Raw genomic sequence first — 18,648 nt, forward strand, 5'->3', positions numbered from 1 at the left:
CCCTGGGAATAAGGCAAAGTAGCGGCATTTCAGACAAAAACTCCAAGGAGATTCTCACGTATGAAAAAAAGCCTATTTCAAACAAAGAGCCTAGGATGGAGATTCTGACGCTCCAGTGCTCACAAGACTGACTCCAGTTTGAGCAGACCAAGTCCCTCATCCAAGGTGGCTTTCAACGGAGAAAGGGGACATTTCCAGGAAGGGCTCCTACCTGATGTGGATCCTGCTTCCATGACTTGGGTTTTTAGGGCGTTTCCTCCTCGGCTCCAATTGCTGGGGGATGTCAGCCCTCATGGGAGTCATTTCTTTATGAAGACCTCTGTCATTTATTCTGCCCCTGGAGAAGAGACAGCAGAGATCAGTTCTGGGCTCCACAGTTCTAGCCTTCCTCCTAAGCCACCTGGGTAAACTGAAAGCATCATGACAGACACAAATCAGGGTCAGGGAAGAGGATCCCAGAGGAGTGAGATGGTGAGGGCAGCCCCTCCTGGGAGAGAGAACCACAACAAGGTCACTATCAGACCGTTTCATGTGGGGATGACATACTGACCAATTCTGTGAGCAGAGAACCCAGCCTCGTCATTCCAGACTCCTGAGCCATAGGACTGTGAGGTAACAAATGCTCTTCGTTGATTTAAACCACCGGTTTTCTAATTTGTTAATATGATGAGTAGAGAACTACTTCAGATGTTATCTCTACTCTCCCGGGTTTTTAATCTTTAGAAACATGTAGGCTGATCTCTATAAAGAAAAAAAATCGGTAACGCCTTGAGATCCTGGGAAGGCGGGTGAGGGCTGAGCCAGGGCCGGAAGCAGAATTGTGGGAGCAGCGGAAGCTCTGGCCTCTGCGGACTGAGTGCAAGGAAGACAATCTCCCTGATTTTTCAGAGGCTCTTCAGGTTCTCTTCTCTCATTCGGTCTGCAGGCTCAGTGCATTTGAGGAGCAACACTGGTGTTCCAGCAGTGGCATCTGATAAGGAGCTTGATCCTGTACAGAAACTCTTTGTGGACACGGTTAGAGACTACAGAACGAAGCTTCTGGAGGACACGCTGATACTGGCCCAGAGCTCCAGCAAGACCTAGAGAGGGAGCTCTTCAAGTTTAAGCAAATGTATGGGGGAGCAGACATGAATACGTGCCCGGACTTCAAATCTGAAGATCCTAAATTTGAAGTCATCGAAAAGCCCCAGTCCTGAAGAAATAATGTAACATTTATTTGGTAATTTGAGCTAGATTCATTGTACAACTGGATCAGAATAAACATACATTTCTCAACTGTCACGTGTTCTTTGAATTCTGATTCCAAATGAATGATTTGGTGATGTTGGGTGTAAAAAAAAAAGAAAATCAAAGAACCACAGTAAAAATCTGTTCGACACGTTCACTTTATGTTCCCTTACCCTTGTAACATGAAGGACACTGTGAAGGGCATTTCCTATCTATAATAGGTTCTTTCTAACACTCTCTTCCTGATACCATGGGGGGTGTTCTTTCTGGCTGCAAGGAATAAAAGCCCCAACTTGTTTCATGGGAGGTGTGTTCCTGGCGATTTGAGTTAAGGGAATTGTCATCGGCTAAGGCCATGCCAAGGATCAATTTTTCACCCAGATGTGGTGTGACAAATTTCCCAAAAATGAACGGAGCGTTTCAAGGTAAGATTGCTCCCTGTACTTCATCTTTTCTTATCCCTGCTGTATTTGTAACTATGGGAAATTGTATAAAACAAGATAGAAAGTTATGATAGATGGCATGTGGGATTTAATAAGAGCTGTTGGGGCGCCTGGGTGGCTCAGTCGGTTAAGAGTCTGCCCTCAGCTCAGGTCAGGATCCCAAGATCCTGGGATGGAGCCCCGCATTGGGCTCCTTGCTCATCGGGGAGTATGCTTCTCCCTCTCCCTCTGCTGCTCCTCTGCTTGTGCTCTCTCTCTCTCTGTGTCTGTCAAATAAAATAAATAAATAAATAAATAAATAAATAAATAAATAAATAAATAAATAAATAAAATCTTTAAAAAAAATAATGAGATCTGTTATAACACAAAGCAAAACAAGTACTCTCCGAACAGACTACTATTGGGCAATTATAGGGTCATGGATGGAGTGCCCTAGGAGTCTGATCTGCCTTTGCCTTCATTGAGCCTTGAGGTAGTGGTTTACTTTGACCGCACTGTTGAAATTAGAAAAGATTGGGGGGCGGGGAGGGGGCGTCCAACTGTACTTGTCACCTGACTTCATGTTGTGGTTTTGGGCAGAATAATGCCCCCTCCCTAGGAGGTGCCCATGCTAATGCCAGGAACCTGGGCACCCTGGAATGACAAGGGGGCCTTAACACTGGAAGAGGCAGATGTTAGTCTAGAGAAACTGTAGTGTAATATAAATTGGTATTTCTAAAATCTGTACAGATGAGATAATGGAATTTATTTTCAGTTTACTAATGTGTTCGGTACTCCCTGTCTCATTTCAGACCGAGGAGTTGTACCAGGTGATTGAAGGTCAAGATGACACAATGGCAAAGCTTCGAGAAATGCTGCACCAAAGCCAGCTGGGACAACTTCATGTATGTGAGGGTGACATAGGGCAGGAGGCGAGACTCTGTTGAGGAAGTGCCCTTTTCGGTCACAGTTCTGATTTTGTTGGTCTTCTCAGCTGCTCGGCGCTTGTCCTCCTTGTGATTATGATTTTTACTCTTTTTCCAGAACTCAGAGGGTACTTCTCCAGCTCAACAACAGGTGGCTCTGCTTGATCTTCAGAGTGCTTTGTTCTACAGCCAGCTTGAAATACAGAAACTCCAGAGGGCAGTGCGTCAAAAAGAACGCCAGCTGGCTGATGCCAAAGGATGTGTGCAGTTTGTAGAGGCTGCAGCCCAAGAAAGAGAACAGCAGAAAGAGGCATCTTGGAGACATAACCAGGTAAATCAGCAGTCATTCTGTGGTCAGAGATGCTGACTTTGCCCTGATAATAACTTTTTATCAGGACAGTTTGTGTTGAATCCTTGAGTCACTTGCTTAATCTAAGTAATTCTGTTTGACATTTATTGCCCTCATACCATGTGCGAGAGACTGGGCTGTGTTCTGGAAATACAAGAGTCAATATCACAAGCTCTTTCCTATTATTTGTCGTGAGTATGAGACAGTCACATAAACAGAATTTTAGTGTAAATACCGAAATGAGGTATGTTTGGGTCCTGTAGGAATATACAGGAGGGGCTGAGGAAGGGAAGCAGGGAAAGCTTCATGAAGGAGGAGCTATCTGGGGTTATTCTTGAAGGGTAGGTAAAGGTTAGCAAGACAGAATAGTGGGGAACAACCACCAAGGGCAAAGGAATGGCATGCACAATTAGCCACATCTTTTTTAAAAAAATAAAACAATTCTTAAGTGGTTCCTTTATCTTATTAGGTTAGAGCATATGCTATCCATTTTTTTTAAGATGTAAAAGGATGATAGGAATATTCTATCCTTGAGCTTATCCATGGTTACAGTGGAACAGAGTTCTGCTTAGTAGTTATATAGATCTATGATTTTTAAACTAGAGAGTAAGTATTGAACTATGTAATATGAAATTTACGTCTTCTTGCCATTCACCGTTCCCACAATTTCCCTTATCCTATTTGATTCGTGTATATTGTTTCTAGAGTAACTGTAAGAATGGCACTTTTCTGCTACTTTGTAATTTATTCCGTATGCCTTGAAAATTTTAAGGCCTCCCAATCTAGTAACGATGTGAAAATTTTAGATTGTTTGCAAAAGGGAATCTGTTTAATTCAGGAATTACGAAAAGCCTTGCTGCAGCTCCAAGGAGAATTGCATAGTAAGAGCCAACAGCTTCGTACCCTGGAGACTGAAAAATACAATGAGATTAGAACCCATGAGCAACACATTCAGCACCTAAACCACAGTCTGAGTCACAAAGAGCAACGGCTTCAGGTGAGTCTATGTAATGATTTTAACTGAAACTGGGCTCACAGAGCTCTGAAAGTTCTGTTCATGTAATCTCAGATTAGTCCACCTGTGTTGAGTACCCGTTACATGTAGAACATTGAGAGATGGGAACCAGGAGGATTCAAAATAAGTAGAAAGTACAATTCATGAACCGCAATGCTAACCAGCAAGTGTAGGAAATAAAAATTGAGACCTGAAAGACATAAGCAATAAATATTCAGCAAGTAGTTACTAAACACCTCTCTGAACCCGATAGTATGCTGGGTGCTGGGAAGACAGAAGATATGACCACTGTTCTCAAGTCTAGTAAGTGAAGACATCTGTATGGAAATTTCCAGTTACTTATGTGATAAAATGAACGTTGGAGGGAAAAATGGAACACTGAAGACTGTGACTGGTCTCCTGCCCTAAGCTTGTCACATTGAATCCCTTACATTCTGATGAGCATACAGTTTTTTCATAGTGTGCATGTATTGTGCATACATTTTCTCTCTGATAGAAATACTGCCCCCCCCCCCACCTGCTCTTCACTTGGGAAACTCCCAGTCCTTTAAGACTCTGAGCAAATGTAACCTCTTTTGTGAGCTCTTTACTGACACCTTCAGGTAGATTTAGACAGTGCATCCTGTATTCCCCTAGTAGCTAGCTAGCAGACCTACACACCCGTATATGCATAATGTGTATATGCATACTCATATGTATACACACACACACATATACACCCGCGTGCAATAGTTAACAATTTGTGTGTATGTCTGTTATCTCTGCTGACCTGTGTTTTCCTTGAGCGTGATCACATTTTGTTTTATATCCTGAATAACACATTGTTTGGCAAAGTGGAGGAATTCAGTGTATATTGCATAAATGAATAAAGGGAAATATTTTTTGGTCTCATTAGGAATTTTGGGAGCTCCTGCAATATCGAGATAAGTCGGACAAAACCCTTGAAGCAGAGGAAATGTTGCTTGAGAAACTTCGGCAGCGAATACAAGACCGAGACGTTGCTCTAGAGGTATGCACCTTAATTTTATTTACGGCACTGTGGATTACTCTCTGCACATAGGTGCTTAGAAATTTGTGTCTACTTCATTTGCTGCTTTTTGGAGTTGGTCTTCCCTTCCTTTCTATTTTTATTGAATAAGTGTGATCACAATAGTGAATCCTAAGGAGCTTTAGGATCCTTGCTTTCCTTGCAGCGGGCTATAGATGAAAAGTTCTCCATTCTGGAAGAGAAAGAAAAAGAACTGCGTCAACTTCATCTTGCCGTGCGAGAGCGAGATCATGACTTAGAGAGATTGCGTGGTATTCTCTCCTCTAATGAAGCTACTATGCAGGTAAGAGCACAGTCTGCCATGACTTGATATCCCTTGTCCCACTTGGATGCTAAGCCTGAAGCATCAGCCCTTTCCCTCATTTTCTGAAAACCAAGGTATTTGCTTTATAAGGAAAAAAATATGACAACAGCAAACGTAGTTATCCGTCATTATAGATGAGGAAGTGAGAAGAGCTAGTACTTCTGCTGTGGACTTTATAGTGAATATGGATTTCTAGACCTACTTTCTGATTTGTTTCTAATCTTTGTCAATATCTATATACTTTTACAGAAGCATTGTCAGGGTACAGCTGTTACACTGTTGTTTTCTCATTAATATTATATGCATATCCCTGTATAGTCACAGAACACTTGATTATTAATATTTACTGTGGACTATTTTTGGATATGTATTTTAGAGCTTTTATATTTAACCATCTGCCACTTCTAAAAGAAGTCCTTCACTTCCTCTGTAGCATAGCCTGCCTCCTCAAAAATACTGCATTTATAATATATTTATTTTTCTAAACAAATTAGAGGAGAGTTTCTAAAACCAAAGAAAAGAGTAGTATGGCATTGTTAGATTAGATACTAAGTTTTCTACTTTTGCAAAAAATTGATACTTTATGAGATGATTTGAAGGCGGATCAAGTTTCTTGTTCATCCTACAGAGTGTGGGGTGGTCCTTTGACTTACAGTTGCTTTCTTTGTTACTGTAGAGTATGGAGAGTCTCCTGAGGGCCAAAGGCCTAGAAGTAGAGCAGTTATCTGCCACCTGTCAAAACCTTCAATGGCTGAAAGAAGAAAGGGAAACCAAATTTAGCCATTGGCAGAAGGAACAAGAAAGTATCATTCAGCAGTTACAGACATCCCTGCATGACAGGAACAAAGAAGTGGAGGCAAGGCTTTAGTTAATTAAAGGCAATTTGTTCAGTGATTACATTATCTCAGTCTTGGATTGGGACTCCTTAGGTCTGGGGGGCCGGTGACCCAAGTCTTAAATTCCATCCTGTGCCAGGGCGAGTCATTGGCTTTTACTGGGACTTTTTTCCCTCCACCTCTAAACTCAAGGTGACAATTATCTTTCTCAAATAGGTCATGTGAGAATTAATGAGAACTAAAACATGCACCTATAATATGATGGCTAACTTTTATTAGTGATGGTGCTCACACTTGTTAGGCACTGTTATAATTGCTTGAAGAATGCTAACTCATTGAATCCTGACAAGTCTATGAGGTATATGTTATTATCCTTCATTGACAGACAAGGAACAGACTTCTGAAATGAAATAACTTGTGCAGAGTAACATAGTTAATAAGTGACAGAGCAAGTAAGCCGCCCAGGCACTGGGGTTCCACAGTTTTAACCACCAGCTACAACCCCTCAGGAGAAAAGTAGGAACTTCATCACCATACTCATAAATATAGTGCTCATTATTCTTTCTCAGCTTATCATTTTGTGTTTCCCCTATACAAGTTATACTGGGGAGAAAATAAATACATGGATTGTGTATCCATTTATCTTCATCTAATATTAATTATTATGTACCCCGAGCAAATAGGGAAAGGGCCTACTTCAGAAAACAATATGTGAGTTGCCATTATAAGTATTTTTCTGTATTGTTAGTGTTCTTTTGTTGAGCATGTAGCCTTCTTCTTCTTTTTTTTTTTTTTTTTTTTTTTTGGTGAAAATCTTGTATATTGTTCATGGCTCAAACTTGTTTTGAGGTACATTCTATTTATGCTTTGGATGAGCCTTTCAGCTCTATTTTTAAAAAACATCCATTTATTTTAGAGTATGCACGTGAGCAGGGGGAGGGGCAGAGGGAGACTCCCAGGCGGACTCCATACAGCATGGAGCCTCGATCTCACTACCTGAGCCAAAATCAAGAGCTATCAAGAGCCAGAGGCCCCTAGCCCTTCAGCTGTATGGAAAGATGGAGGGATGAACTTGTTACTTTACCAAAGTTAAATGAAGCAGATTCAAGTTAAGTAACTGGTATTTCCCATACCAAAACCCAACTTCCCAGTGCTGGGTGCTGGAGGCAAGAACTCCAACAGGGAAGGGGTGCCTGGGTGGCTCAGGTCATGATTGATTGAGCCCCCATCCGGCTCCCTGCTCAGTGGGGAGTCTGCTTCTCCCTCACCTGCCACTCATTCTTTCTCAAATAAAATCTTAAAAAAACAAACTCCAACAGGTAAGTGTCTCAGGTCAGGAAGGGGACAGAGCCTACCTGGACAGCAGAGGGCCTGGCAGTTTCCACAGCCTGATTCTACTCATTCACTTAGCTCCCCTAGAAAACAGGAACAATTACAATATTGTACAAGGTCTCCTACTCGTGTTTTCCTAAGCATCTCAGAGTAAATTACTAGCCTGAACACAGAGTATTTAATTTGGGGTCAGACAGCAAATCAGGGTTGTGGAGCACTCCCATCTGAAAAATCTAGGAAACCAATCTCCATTTGAAACATTCCTTGTGATCCCCACCAGGAGCCCAAATGCACAACTTAGACAAAACAAGAAGCCCACGGAAAGAAACCATGGTGTAGACAGAAGCAACTTCAGAGCATAGGTTAAGCAGAGCATGTAGTCTTCTGTGTGCCAGGCCTGCACTTGATCTGGGGAAACAAAAGTGAATAAAACATGATAGCTGTTCTCCAGACTCTCATAGCTCTTTCTTCTATAACAGATTCTTATAAACTCCTTGATATGTAGTAGGGGGGATTCTTTCCTCCAGAACTTACAGTGTCCCTTCTGTTTTAGGATCTTAGTGCCACGTTGCTCTGTAAACTCGGACCGGGGCAGAGTGAGGTAGCAGAGGAGCTGTGCCAGCGTCTACAGTGAAAGGAAAGGATGCTGCAGGAACTGCTGAGTGATCGAAACAAACAAGCAGTGGAACATGAAGTAGAGATTCAAGGCCTGCTTCGGTCTATGAGCACCAGGGAGCAGGAGAGCCAAGTAAGGACTGATGCACAGAGAGTGTCGCTGCATTTATAGTCTGAATAGGGAGCATTTGAACATTGTGGCGTGTGTGTGTGTGTGTGTGTGTGTGTGTGTGTGTGTGTGTGTGTGATTTTACAGTCCGTTCTGTTAGGGTTTCTTCCTTCAGTCTGTTACCTAGCCTATACTTTTACCTCCGTCCTCAGGAGCATGCAATATTTTTAGAGCCTCTGCATTGAGAAGGGTGCCTAAACAATACATGTACTCATTAACTTCATTCTGTACATTTTCTTTCCTTAATCTGATAACTTTGACAGAAGGGAGTACAGGGTTCTAGAGTGTTTTGATTTTGATTCTAAATTCTCAAGACTTGAGAGGTATTTTCTATTTTTTAGCCAAGGTATGAGAAAACTTACACTTGACATATTTTTTCTTAATTCTTATAAAATCTGAATCATCTTAAGAGGAAAAAAGATGGTGTTTTTTTTCAAAGGCTGTAATTAGAATAAATAATCTTATAGTAACATGGAATATATTAATCTTAAAATACTGGTACACAGGTATTACAAAAGCCAATTCTTTTTTTTTTTTTTTGAAGATTTTTATCTACTTTTTCGAGAGAGAGAGAGAGAGAGAGAGAGAGCACATGAGCGGTGGGGAAGGGCAGAGGGAAAGAGAGAAGCAGACTCCCTGCTGAGCAGGGACCCCCCCCCCCCGCCCCCGATGTGGGGCTCGATCCTAGGACCCTGGGACCATGACCTGAGCCGAAGGCAGATGCTTAACTGACTGAGCCATCCAGGTGCCCCTCAAAATCATTCTTAATTTATCTTCATTCCCAGGTATCTTTCTACTCAAGGCTAGAGATATGTGCTGTATTTCAGAGGCCAAATGCTCAGAATCCCCCCAGCCAGTTTCAGGGAGGACTAGATTCTTCTCATTTGCCTTTTTTATTTGACCATAATATTCTCTAATGCTTCCTTTATATTATGGGATGGTTGTCTCTTCTAGTCCTCAGGCCCACTGAAGTGAATATACATTTCCTTAGAAACATGCTGCCATGAGTTGCAGAAATTGCTTCTAGAGTAGACCTAACAAAATCACTGTGAATTATTTAAGTCTTTGGCAGAAGGCTAATAAAAGTCTTTGTTTGAGTGCTCTTTTTAACCCCTTTGTAACTTGAAGGAGCTAGTTTATTTCACCTCCAGAAAGAAATATTATACACTGCTGATAGTAAAAGAGTAGAAGCTAGCAGATGACTGAAAGTACAAAAGATTGATTTAACTCAAGAAAAAGAGTAATGGTTGTATTCTTCTAGATCTGCTTTTTAAATTTTATATGCAGGAGAAATTCCCCTGGATAGCTTTTTAGAAATGTAGATTCCCAGGCTTACTCCTAGGGGACAGAAATTAGGAGGTATAGATAGCACTCAAGAATTTGCATTTCTTAAAAGGTCTCAGGTGATGGTGATGCTACCGGTTCATGAGCCACACTTCGAGGACCACTGCTACAAACAACACTGCTAGAAGAAGAATGCCAAGCCAGATAGATCATATATACATATACATAAGAGATCGTGTGTATTATTTATTATGATTTTTACCCTAGCAACTTCTACAGATTTTTATTCAGGCAAATTAATAATGTACTGTTATCTCTAAGATAGTTGTGTCCAAATCCCTAAAGGGCCCAAATTTTACTTACTAAAAATGTAAGGTTATTCTTTTATTTCCCTTAGAAATTATGACAAGAGCTCAGCTTCTCATTAAAACAGTAGTGATTGTCCCCAGTTGATGCTGATACGGCTAATATAGTCCTGATTCATCATCTTTTCCCCCTAGTAATTTTAGTCTTAGTTTATTGTTTCTGGATTTTCAGATTAAATGCAGACTTTCTATGTGGTAATGGTCACAAATAATGTTCTAGATCTTTTCCTTATTGCGCTATATCGTCTGTCTTAGAAAACTGGGACTTGAAATTAAATAAATTGGGTTTGGTGGTTTTGAGGTTCAGATTCTCCTGATTGTATGTATGGTCTGATAAAAATGTTTGCGTGTAATTGACTCATTCGATAAATATGCATTGAATGCCTACTATGTGCCCGACACTGTTCTGGGTGCTTGTGATTTATCCCTGAAGAAATATCATAGAAACTGCCCTTAGGAAACTTACACCCAGTTGACAGACAATGGACATACATCAGATAACGGTAAGTGCATTGTAAAAACTTAGCAGGACAAGGAGAACTGGGAGTAGAGAAAAGACAGCTGTTTTAGATAGGAGATGCAGAGGAGGCCAATCTGATAAGGTATCAGTAGGCAAAGATATAAAGGGAGCAAACCAAATGAATATTTGGGTAAAGAAATCCAGGCCAAAGGCACATGTATCCCAGAGTAAAGGACATCTGCTATCCCACTTCAAACCAGAATCTTAATACCTTAGCCTGATAGAGTTCTGGCAGGGCCAATTTTGGATTGTTTCATCTGTAATAGATATGTTTATATTCAGTTTCTCCAGTGTTCTTCCTCTGAGAGACTCTTTTCAGCTGTTTTTCCCTGTAAACTGAAAGCAAGGAAACTATTTTTGGTGGGGGGGGCCACTGGCTTTTCATAAACAGTTGACTTTTAACGAATAACTTCAGAACACAAATTTTGTTTTATAGAGTATCTTTCTAATGGTATGTGTGATTTCCTTACTAGGCCGCTGCAGAGAAGATGGTACAAGCCCTAATGGAAAGAAATTCAGAATTACAAGCCCTGCGCCAGTATTTAGGAGGGAAAGACTGCCAAAGGGGATACCAGTATACCCAGGTCCTCATTAGGTAAGTATCAAATTTAATTTCACTAAGGAATCTTCTGTCTTTCTTTCTGTAATTCTGCTAATAGGTTTGGCCAAGACTCTCTTTTCCTACTGGAAAAAAAATAAGCTTAGATTCCCCTTGAAAGGCTGAAGACATGTCTATGCTAGAAAGAACTACCCTTATTATGTTGAATTGAGACTGTTGTTCTGGGTACACAGTTTGGCTCAGGGAGACTGCCTCCTGATTATACTTTCCAGATAGCTTTGCAGGGGTTCAGAAATGCAGGAGGCTATTGTTTCCAAACCTATACAACAGGACCATGGGGCTGACACCTTCTCCTGGGTATCTTTCAAGCGGGCCGAGGCTACTTATGGTAACTTGACATAACCTGCATTACAGTGTTGGGAGGGGGAGGCAGTATACATTAAGTTATTTGCCAAGATCACAGCCATCTAAGAGATGATTGTAGGCCTTGAACTCCCTAAAAACAAATTAATTATGTGAAGAGTCGGAGCAAAACTTAAATGAGTGCTGGGCATTAGAGTCTCTGACTTGCACAGAGCAAAAGGTTGGGATCTAGGGTGGCTTCAAGGAAGAGATTTACCCAGTGAGTTGTAGAAATAGGGGCTCACCATTATTAATGAAGTGGTGATTATAATGGTATAAGAAACGTTATGGACTTGGAGAATTAACTTATGATTTTTTTGATGATATTAAGAATGAAAGGGGCACCTGGGTGGCTCAGTTAAGCATCCGACTGTTGATTTCAGCTCCAGTCTTGATCTCAGGGTCATGAGTTCAAGCCCCGTGTTGGGCTCCACGCTGGGCTTTACATGGAGCTACTTTAAAAAAAAAAGAAAAAGAATGTAGAAAGTTTGTGTCTGTTTTATAGTATAAGGTGTTATGGAATTCCATAGGTAAGTCATGCGAGTAGTTATTTTTTTCATAGGAAAACTTTGTCAAAGAGTAAAGAATACTGGATTTGTTTAATTTACTCCCTCTTTACCTTTTTTCAAAAATTACTTTTCCACAATTTTTTATTTTGCAAATTTCAAACTTCTAGAAAAGTGGCAAAAATTGTGCAGTGAATACCCATATAGGCTTTTATTAAGATTCACCACCTATTAACATTTTGCCACATTTACACCATTTCTTCACATGCACATGCACAGATGAAATGTTTTTTCTAAGCCATTTAAAAATTACTTAGATGTCATGACACTTCATTTCTAAATGCTTCATTATGTATTCCCTAAAAGCAATGGCATTCTCCTACATAACTACAGTGTAATTATCATGTTCAGGAAATTTAACCTTGGAATAGTCCTGGTACTTAATGTATAGTTTATATCCAGAGTTCCTGTGTCGCAGGAACATTCCAGATGGTTGGGTCTCCCCCTCCAGGACCATGCATCCATTTAGTTGTCATGTCGTGTTAGTCTCTTTTAGTCTAGAAAAGTTTTCTAGCCTTTTTTGTCTTTTTTGACATTGGCATTTTTGAAAACTCTGGGCCAGCGAATGGCCCTCGATCTGGCTCTGATTGTTTCTTCATGGTTCGATTGAAGTTAAACATTTTTGGCAAGAATACTTACAAGGGTGAGGTCTTTCTCAGTGCACCACGTCAGGAGCACATGATAGCAGTTTGTATTTTCCTTAGTTAAGGTTGTATCTGCCAGACCTCTCCATTGTGAAGGCTCATTCCTCCCTTTGTGTGGGTGACCTGCCGCCCAACACCCTGAGACGTTGACCGTCTCCCTACAGCCACTCACCCAGGGGTTCTAGCATCCTTTCAGCCTTTCCCGAAGCAGCTGTGAGGTTGGTAGTTTAAAAAAGTGATTTCTATTTTTAAAATTTCTTCCTTGTTTATTAGCACGTGTTCTTTCACAAAGAGCTGCCCTTTCCCTATTCTCTCCCACTCCATTTTTTTTATATCAGTGTGTTGTAATTACACATTGTAATGTATTCTTTTTTTAAAAAAATCATTTTTTTTGCATTTCTGTTTTTGTCATTATTCCATTTGATGCCCAAGTTACCCCCAATCTGGCCAATTGGAGCCCCTTCAAACTGTTCCTCTGTCCTTTGAATATGTCGCCATCAGTTTTTCAGCACTTGCACACTTGCTGGCACAGTAAGATGTTCTGTGATTACCTTTCCCTTTCCCTGCCTCAGCCCTGGAACTGCCCGTTCCTTCAAGGAGCTCTGGTTCCCTAAAGTGGTTAATGACATTTAGGTAGGTACTAGTAATCTGGGCATGAGATGGGTTCATAGCCACACGTATGTCATTTGCTTCTAGGTTCTTTTAGGTGAACAGAGCTAAGGGGGGGGGGGGTAACGTGTGTGCGTACTTGATACTCATTTCTCTAATTCTAATTTAACACCTCAAGTTCTTTCTTTCCCTTATTTTCTATTTGTATCTGCCTTTTTTTGACCTTGAGAAACCTGGTTACCTCTAACATGAATATATGAACCTATTCACACAATATACAAAAGTAGTTTAGAATTGCTACATGAATACCACTATCAACAGTAAGTCATTTATAAATAACGTTTAAGATTTTTTATTTTTTTTTTAATCCTTAGACTTTTTCCCACTGAGGGTATAGAGTTAGAACAGTGAGTTCAAGAAATCATTTGGATTAATTTTTTTATTTCCTGGGTGCTTATATTATCTATTTATTATATAGGTTCATTTATTTATGTTAATACTCAGTTTTAGGCTTTTTTTCCCCCATTATTATTGAACTAACTTTACACATTAAAAATAAAACATTAACATGGTTCAAAACTCAAATATATAAAGTGTGTTCAGAAGACCCATCAACTTCCCTAGTATTTTTCTCTGGTTTTCACCCCTCCCTTGAAGGCAACCAATTTCATTTCTGGGTTATCCTTCCTATGTTTCTTTTAGCAAAGTCAGGGAGCAATCCTGTGTCTAAATGTGATGTGTATGTGTGTGGTCTTACTTCCCCCTCTCCTAATATAGGACAGACTCCACTAGATGTATTCTTTTGTACCCAACTTGTTTTACTTAACAATATATCTTTGAAATTATTCCATATCAGTTCATAAAGAGTTGTTTTCTCATTCTTTTTGACAGTTGTATGTAGTATTTCGTCACATGGATATACCATAGTTTATTCAGTCTTCTTTTTACAGGCATGTAGGTTGATTGTATATTTTGCTATTACAAATATTGCTGCAAAGAACAATCTGGCACATATTTTCGTTGTTGTTGTGAGATTGTGTATTCGGACTAAATTCCTCAGAAACCATGCACCGGAGGTCATATGATGTTATAGTGATGAAGACGCGTGCTATGTGTTCATTTTCAGGAGACTTGGAAACAGTTGCAGGGCTGGAAAAAGAACTGAGTAATGCCAAAGAGGAACTTGAGCTCATGGCTAAAAAAGGAAGAGAAAGTCGGGTGAGTGTTCTAGTGAGCCTACTTTCAAAATTCCTATGATTTTCTTCCAACATAGTTTATCTTTAAAAGAGTACACTTGTCCACGTATAATATCTAGGTCCAAATGCAAAGTAAGGCTTTTTCTTTGTGGAGAAAATTACAAATTGCTTTATGTACACATTTTCTCAAAAGTTGCTTTTATTTTTATAAATGGAGACCATTAAACTTTTTAAGTGCTGGAAAGACAAAGGCCACTTTCTCTGCTCATTGCTAACTGGAATAATTGTAAAGGACTTGTGAAAAAATGAGATACTGTATAATCGCTGCTTGGAATTACGATGTTAGATCCATGAAATTAGTTTTAGAAACATGGAACGGAAGAATTTGGGGAATGATCAAGAATGTTCATTGAATACTTGCTACGTGCAATGTACTGTACTGGTTACTTAAATTAGCACTAAGGCTTACAGCTCTGCAAACTAAGTGGTATTGGCCCTATTTTATAGATGAAGAAGGTGAAATGCCGATTTTTTTTTTTTTTTAAACATGGAGGTAGGAAGGGGCGCCTGGGTGGCTCAGTCGGATAAGCGTCTGACTCTTAGGGTTTCAGCCCAGGTCATGATCTTAGGGGCGTGAGATTGAAGATTCTGTCTCTCCCTCTGCGCCCACCCCCACCTGCTTACACAAGCTCTCTCAAAAAACAAAATATAACAAAACTGTGGAGGTGGGGAATTGTCATATAACTAAGACATACCAAAGCTAAGATTTAAATTTAGGTCTTTTGTGACTCAGAATACTTGCTAAGAAGTCATTACTTGGAGTAGATCATTTTTGCATTATGCTGTATTTCTAGCAATAGAGTTTTCATGAATTTTCTTAGAAGAGGCCTTTTGGCCTTATAGAATCCCTTCTCTTTTTCCCTCCCTTTACAGCAGATTTTATGTCCAGCTGTGATATGGAAGAAGTATTAGGGCCATAGAACAGAGTTACCAACTAAAACCGAAAGACTTTATGTTACCATGGCATCTATTTTAGGGGGTCAGCGGTATATTAAGTTTACCCGGCTAGTCTACTTGGCTTCTCAGATTCGTTCCACCTCTTTGCCAGAGTTAGATCTAGAATGTAAGACCTGTATTCATATTTGTGATAAAATTATCTTATTGTACCTCTTAATTTCTCTTCCCATTACTGTATTTCTTCTTACAGCCAGACTGCTGTTATATAACTCAAGTTTTGAGGATATGAAATTGTGTGGCATTTTAAAAATACCAGTTTTAAAAATCCCCTGGCTCCCCTCCCTTGTTTTGGGTTCCACCCTAGCCATTATCTGATTACTCATGTCAGATATTTCCGTTTCCATATGCTGTTCCTGTTTTTCTCATCTATACTTTATTCAGAGTAATGTTACTTTTGGGTTCTGTCCTGTTTGGGGGATCATAAAATTAGGACTATGAATGGTTATTTTGAGTGAGGTATATTTAGCTATATTGCTTACTTTTGTGTCCTTAATCAATTACCAGCCTCTCAGTTCAATACCGTATATATTCATTGTCGCATTCCCTCGGATACTAGGTTTATACCAAAAGCCATGTCGATTTTCCTGAATTTTAAGCATTCCCTCTACTGTCTTGAAATCATAGCAGTAGTGGTAAGAATAGTTAACATTCACTGATTGGCTACCAGGCACTTTTAAATATATTTTCTCTATTCTCACATAGCCCTAAAAAGGAGGTTTTATTTCCGTTTTACAATTCAGGAAATGAAGTTCAGGTTAAATGCAATGTAGAGAGATTATGCCAAGATTTAAAACCCAAAACTCGTGTCTGCCTGGCTGTAGACCTTTATCTTGCTGCACTAATGTTTTCCTCATGTTTGAGTTTTTCTTCCATGGAGCCGATACCCGGCTATATAATGATAGAGGTCTCTGAAGAGGGCCTCATAAGTAGCACTCCATTTCCTGTAACCAAGATCTGAACAAACGGAGAAATAAAGTAGTGGCAGAGAGTTTGGTATTTCATTGGCTGCATTACTGATAAAGGCTTAGGTAGAGAACCTAATGCAAGAACCAAGGGGCCTGCTAGCCAATCCCCAGAATTAGGCAGACTTACCTACCTAGTCACAGACGACATTGGGCCTTGGCAGACCACTCCACATGGTGAGGAAGAGCCTGCTCTTGGAGAAGCAGTGCCAAAAACAGGCTTCCTGCAGGCAGGTGCCTCCTAGAAAGAAGGAAGATGGAGCCAAGTCAAGCATGCCTGGTTTATTCCTCCCCAACATACCATTAAGATAAGTCACTTTACCTGCCTGGGGCTGACTAAAGGGGTGGAGAAATGTCAGGAGTCACACTAACTGAGGCCTTCAACATGGAAGGAAATGGAAGGAGAAGCATTTCTTCCTAACATGCCACAGGAGTCCAGAGCATCAAATAACTTTGTGGAGTTATAAGTCATCACCACATAGTGAACTATCAGCATTGATGGAATTCGAAGTAGTTTTTACTGCTTCTAACTTACATTTTATATCTTAAAGAAACAGATGCTGCTTTCTTTAGGAAGCTTGACTATACCTTAAACTAGGTTTGTGACATCTCTCTTCTTTGTCACACCTATTTCCTTTAATTATCTCCAGATAGTTCCTTACGTGGGGGTCCTGGCTGGCTCAGTCGGTTAAGCATCTTCCTTCAGCTCAGGTCATGATCTCAGGGTCATGGGATAGAGTCCTACATTGGGCTCCCTTCTCAGCAGGGAGCCTGCTTCTCCCTCTGCCTGCTGCTCCCCCTGCTTGTGCTCTCTCCCCCCCCACCCTCTGACAAATAAATAAATAAAATCTAAAAAAAAAATAGTTCCTTACAATGTGTATTTACAAATAACTTGCCATCATGATAAAGAATATATGGATGTGTTAGAATCTGCAGGAAAGGCATTATAACCTCGTGTTCTGAGTCTGCTTCCTTGAGTTCACATTCTGGATCTCCCGCTTCCTCGCTCTGTGACTTTGAACAGGTTCCTTAATTTCTCTCTGCTTCAGTCACCTCTCTGTAAACTGGGGAATAAAAGAGTAGTGATTCTGTTGGGTTGGTGAGGATTCACTCGTCTGCTAATGGTGACCCATTTTGTAAGCAGCACAATAAACTCATTCATTAAGCAAATTTGAAATGTTTCGTAGTGCTGACTAAAGTGGAGGACATCCTTAAGGCTACCGTTACAGCTTCCCATGCAACACCCTTTGGTACCACACCGTGTGGTTTATTGATGTGATCCACCAGAACACTGTAACTCAGCTTCTGGTTGGCACTCGCATTCCTGGCTGATGGTGATACAATATGGAAGAGCCTTGGCCTAGGGGTTCAAATATGAATGTGACAGATACTGTGTCCTCTGCACACTGACTTCAGGACTTCTTCTCTCCACAGATGGAACTTTCTGCACTACAGTCCATGGTGGCCGTGCAAGAGGAAGAGCTGCAGGTGCAGGCTGCTGACATGGAGTCCCTGACCAGGAACATACAGATTAAAGAAGACCTCATAAAGGTCCTTCAAAGCTCTTTCAAGATCCTTGGAAACGATTACAGCTCAGAATACCTGCAGGGCATCTTCAGACAACATTTAGATACCCTGAGTCCCTTGGCCAGTACTTATTTCCTTGATGCACTGTCGGTTTGAGCCTCTTCATATCACCGTATTCTTTTTGACTTGTATTAGAGTTGCTGAGATTTCACAAAGAGTGTATTATTTCATATGGCTTATCAATATTCCACTTGAAAGTACAGCAGACTGTTTCAGGGACTTCTGCTCCTTTGCTCCTCTGCTAAATAGCAGTTTGCAGCCCCGAGATCAAGAGTCGCATGCTCCACTGACTGAGCCGCCCCACATTTTTATTCATTTTTTTCTTGACCTTTAGGACCTGCAGATGCAGCTGGTTGATCCTGAGGACATACCAGCTATGGAACGCCTGACCCAAAAAGTCTTACTTCTTCGGGAAAAAGTTGCTTCAGTAGAGTCACAGGGTCAAGAAACTTTAGGAAACTGAAGACAACAGGTAAGTCATTGGACTATAAACCTTATTTTTACTGTGAAACAAACACTGGAAAAGCTGTCGATCTCAGTGATCTCTGAAGGGGAGAGATCTCTGTGCTCTAAAGTTGCCTGCCTTGGTCAGCAGCAGCAAGAGATACCCCTAACATTTGTCATTCCTTTCTAGCTGCTCCTCCATAGCTGACCTCTCTTCAGTGCCAGATTTAAAAACGACCTATTGCCTGTA

The 18,648-nt window shown here is 40.6% G+C and overlaps 2 protein-coding genes across 2 annotated transcripts in view; both read left to right on the plus strand.

The window, feature by feature from the left end:
• Positions 1–1,276, plus strand: part of LOC123803675 (notch homolog 2 N-terminal-like protein A) — a gene marked incomplete at its 5' end in the record, with an annotated part of 142,237 nt that extends 140,961 nt beyond the window's left edge. Inside the window, 1 exon segment of the mRNA XM_087865733.1 lies at positions 926–1,276.
• LOC123803665 (myomegalin-like) overlaps positions 1–18,648 on the plus strand; it is a 74,033-nt gene that overhangs the window by 2,984 nt on the left and 52,401 nt on the right. The window contains 12 exon segments of the mRNA XM_087866339.1: positions 2,462–2,554; positions 2,694–2,906; positions 3,763–3,921; positions 4,835–4,948; positions 5,133–5,270; positions 5,968–6,147; positions 8,013–8,207; positions 10,886–10,966; positions 10,968–11,007; positions 14,319–14,410; positions 17,802–17,918; positions 18,289–18,426. Of these exon segments, the coding sequence (XP_087722465.1) occupies positions 2,462–2,554; positions 2,694–2,906; positions 3,763–3,921; positions 4,835–4,948; positions 5,133–5,270; positions 5,968–6,147; positions 8,013–8,207; positions 10,886–10,966; positions 10,968–11,007; positions 14,319–14,410; positions 17,802–17,918; positions 18,289–18,426 (1,560 nt within the window).

Source organism: Ursus americanus, chromosome 12, assembly GCF_024610735.1.
Source record: "Ursus americanus isolate L20-20 chromosome 12, mUrsAme1.1.p, whole genome shotgun sequence".
NCBI lineage: Eukaryota > Metazoa > Chordata > Mammalia > Carnivora > Ursidae > Ursus > Ursus americanus.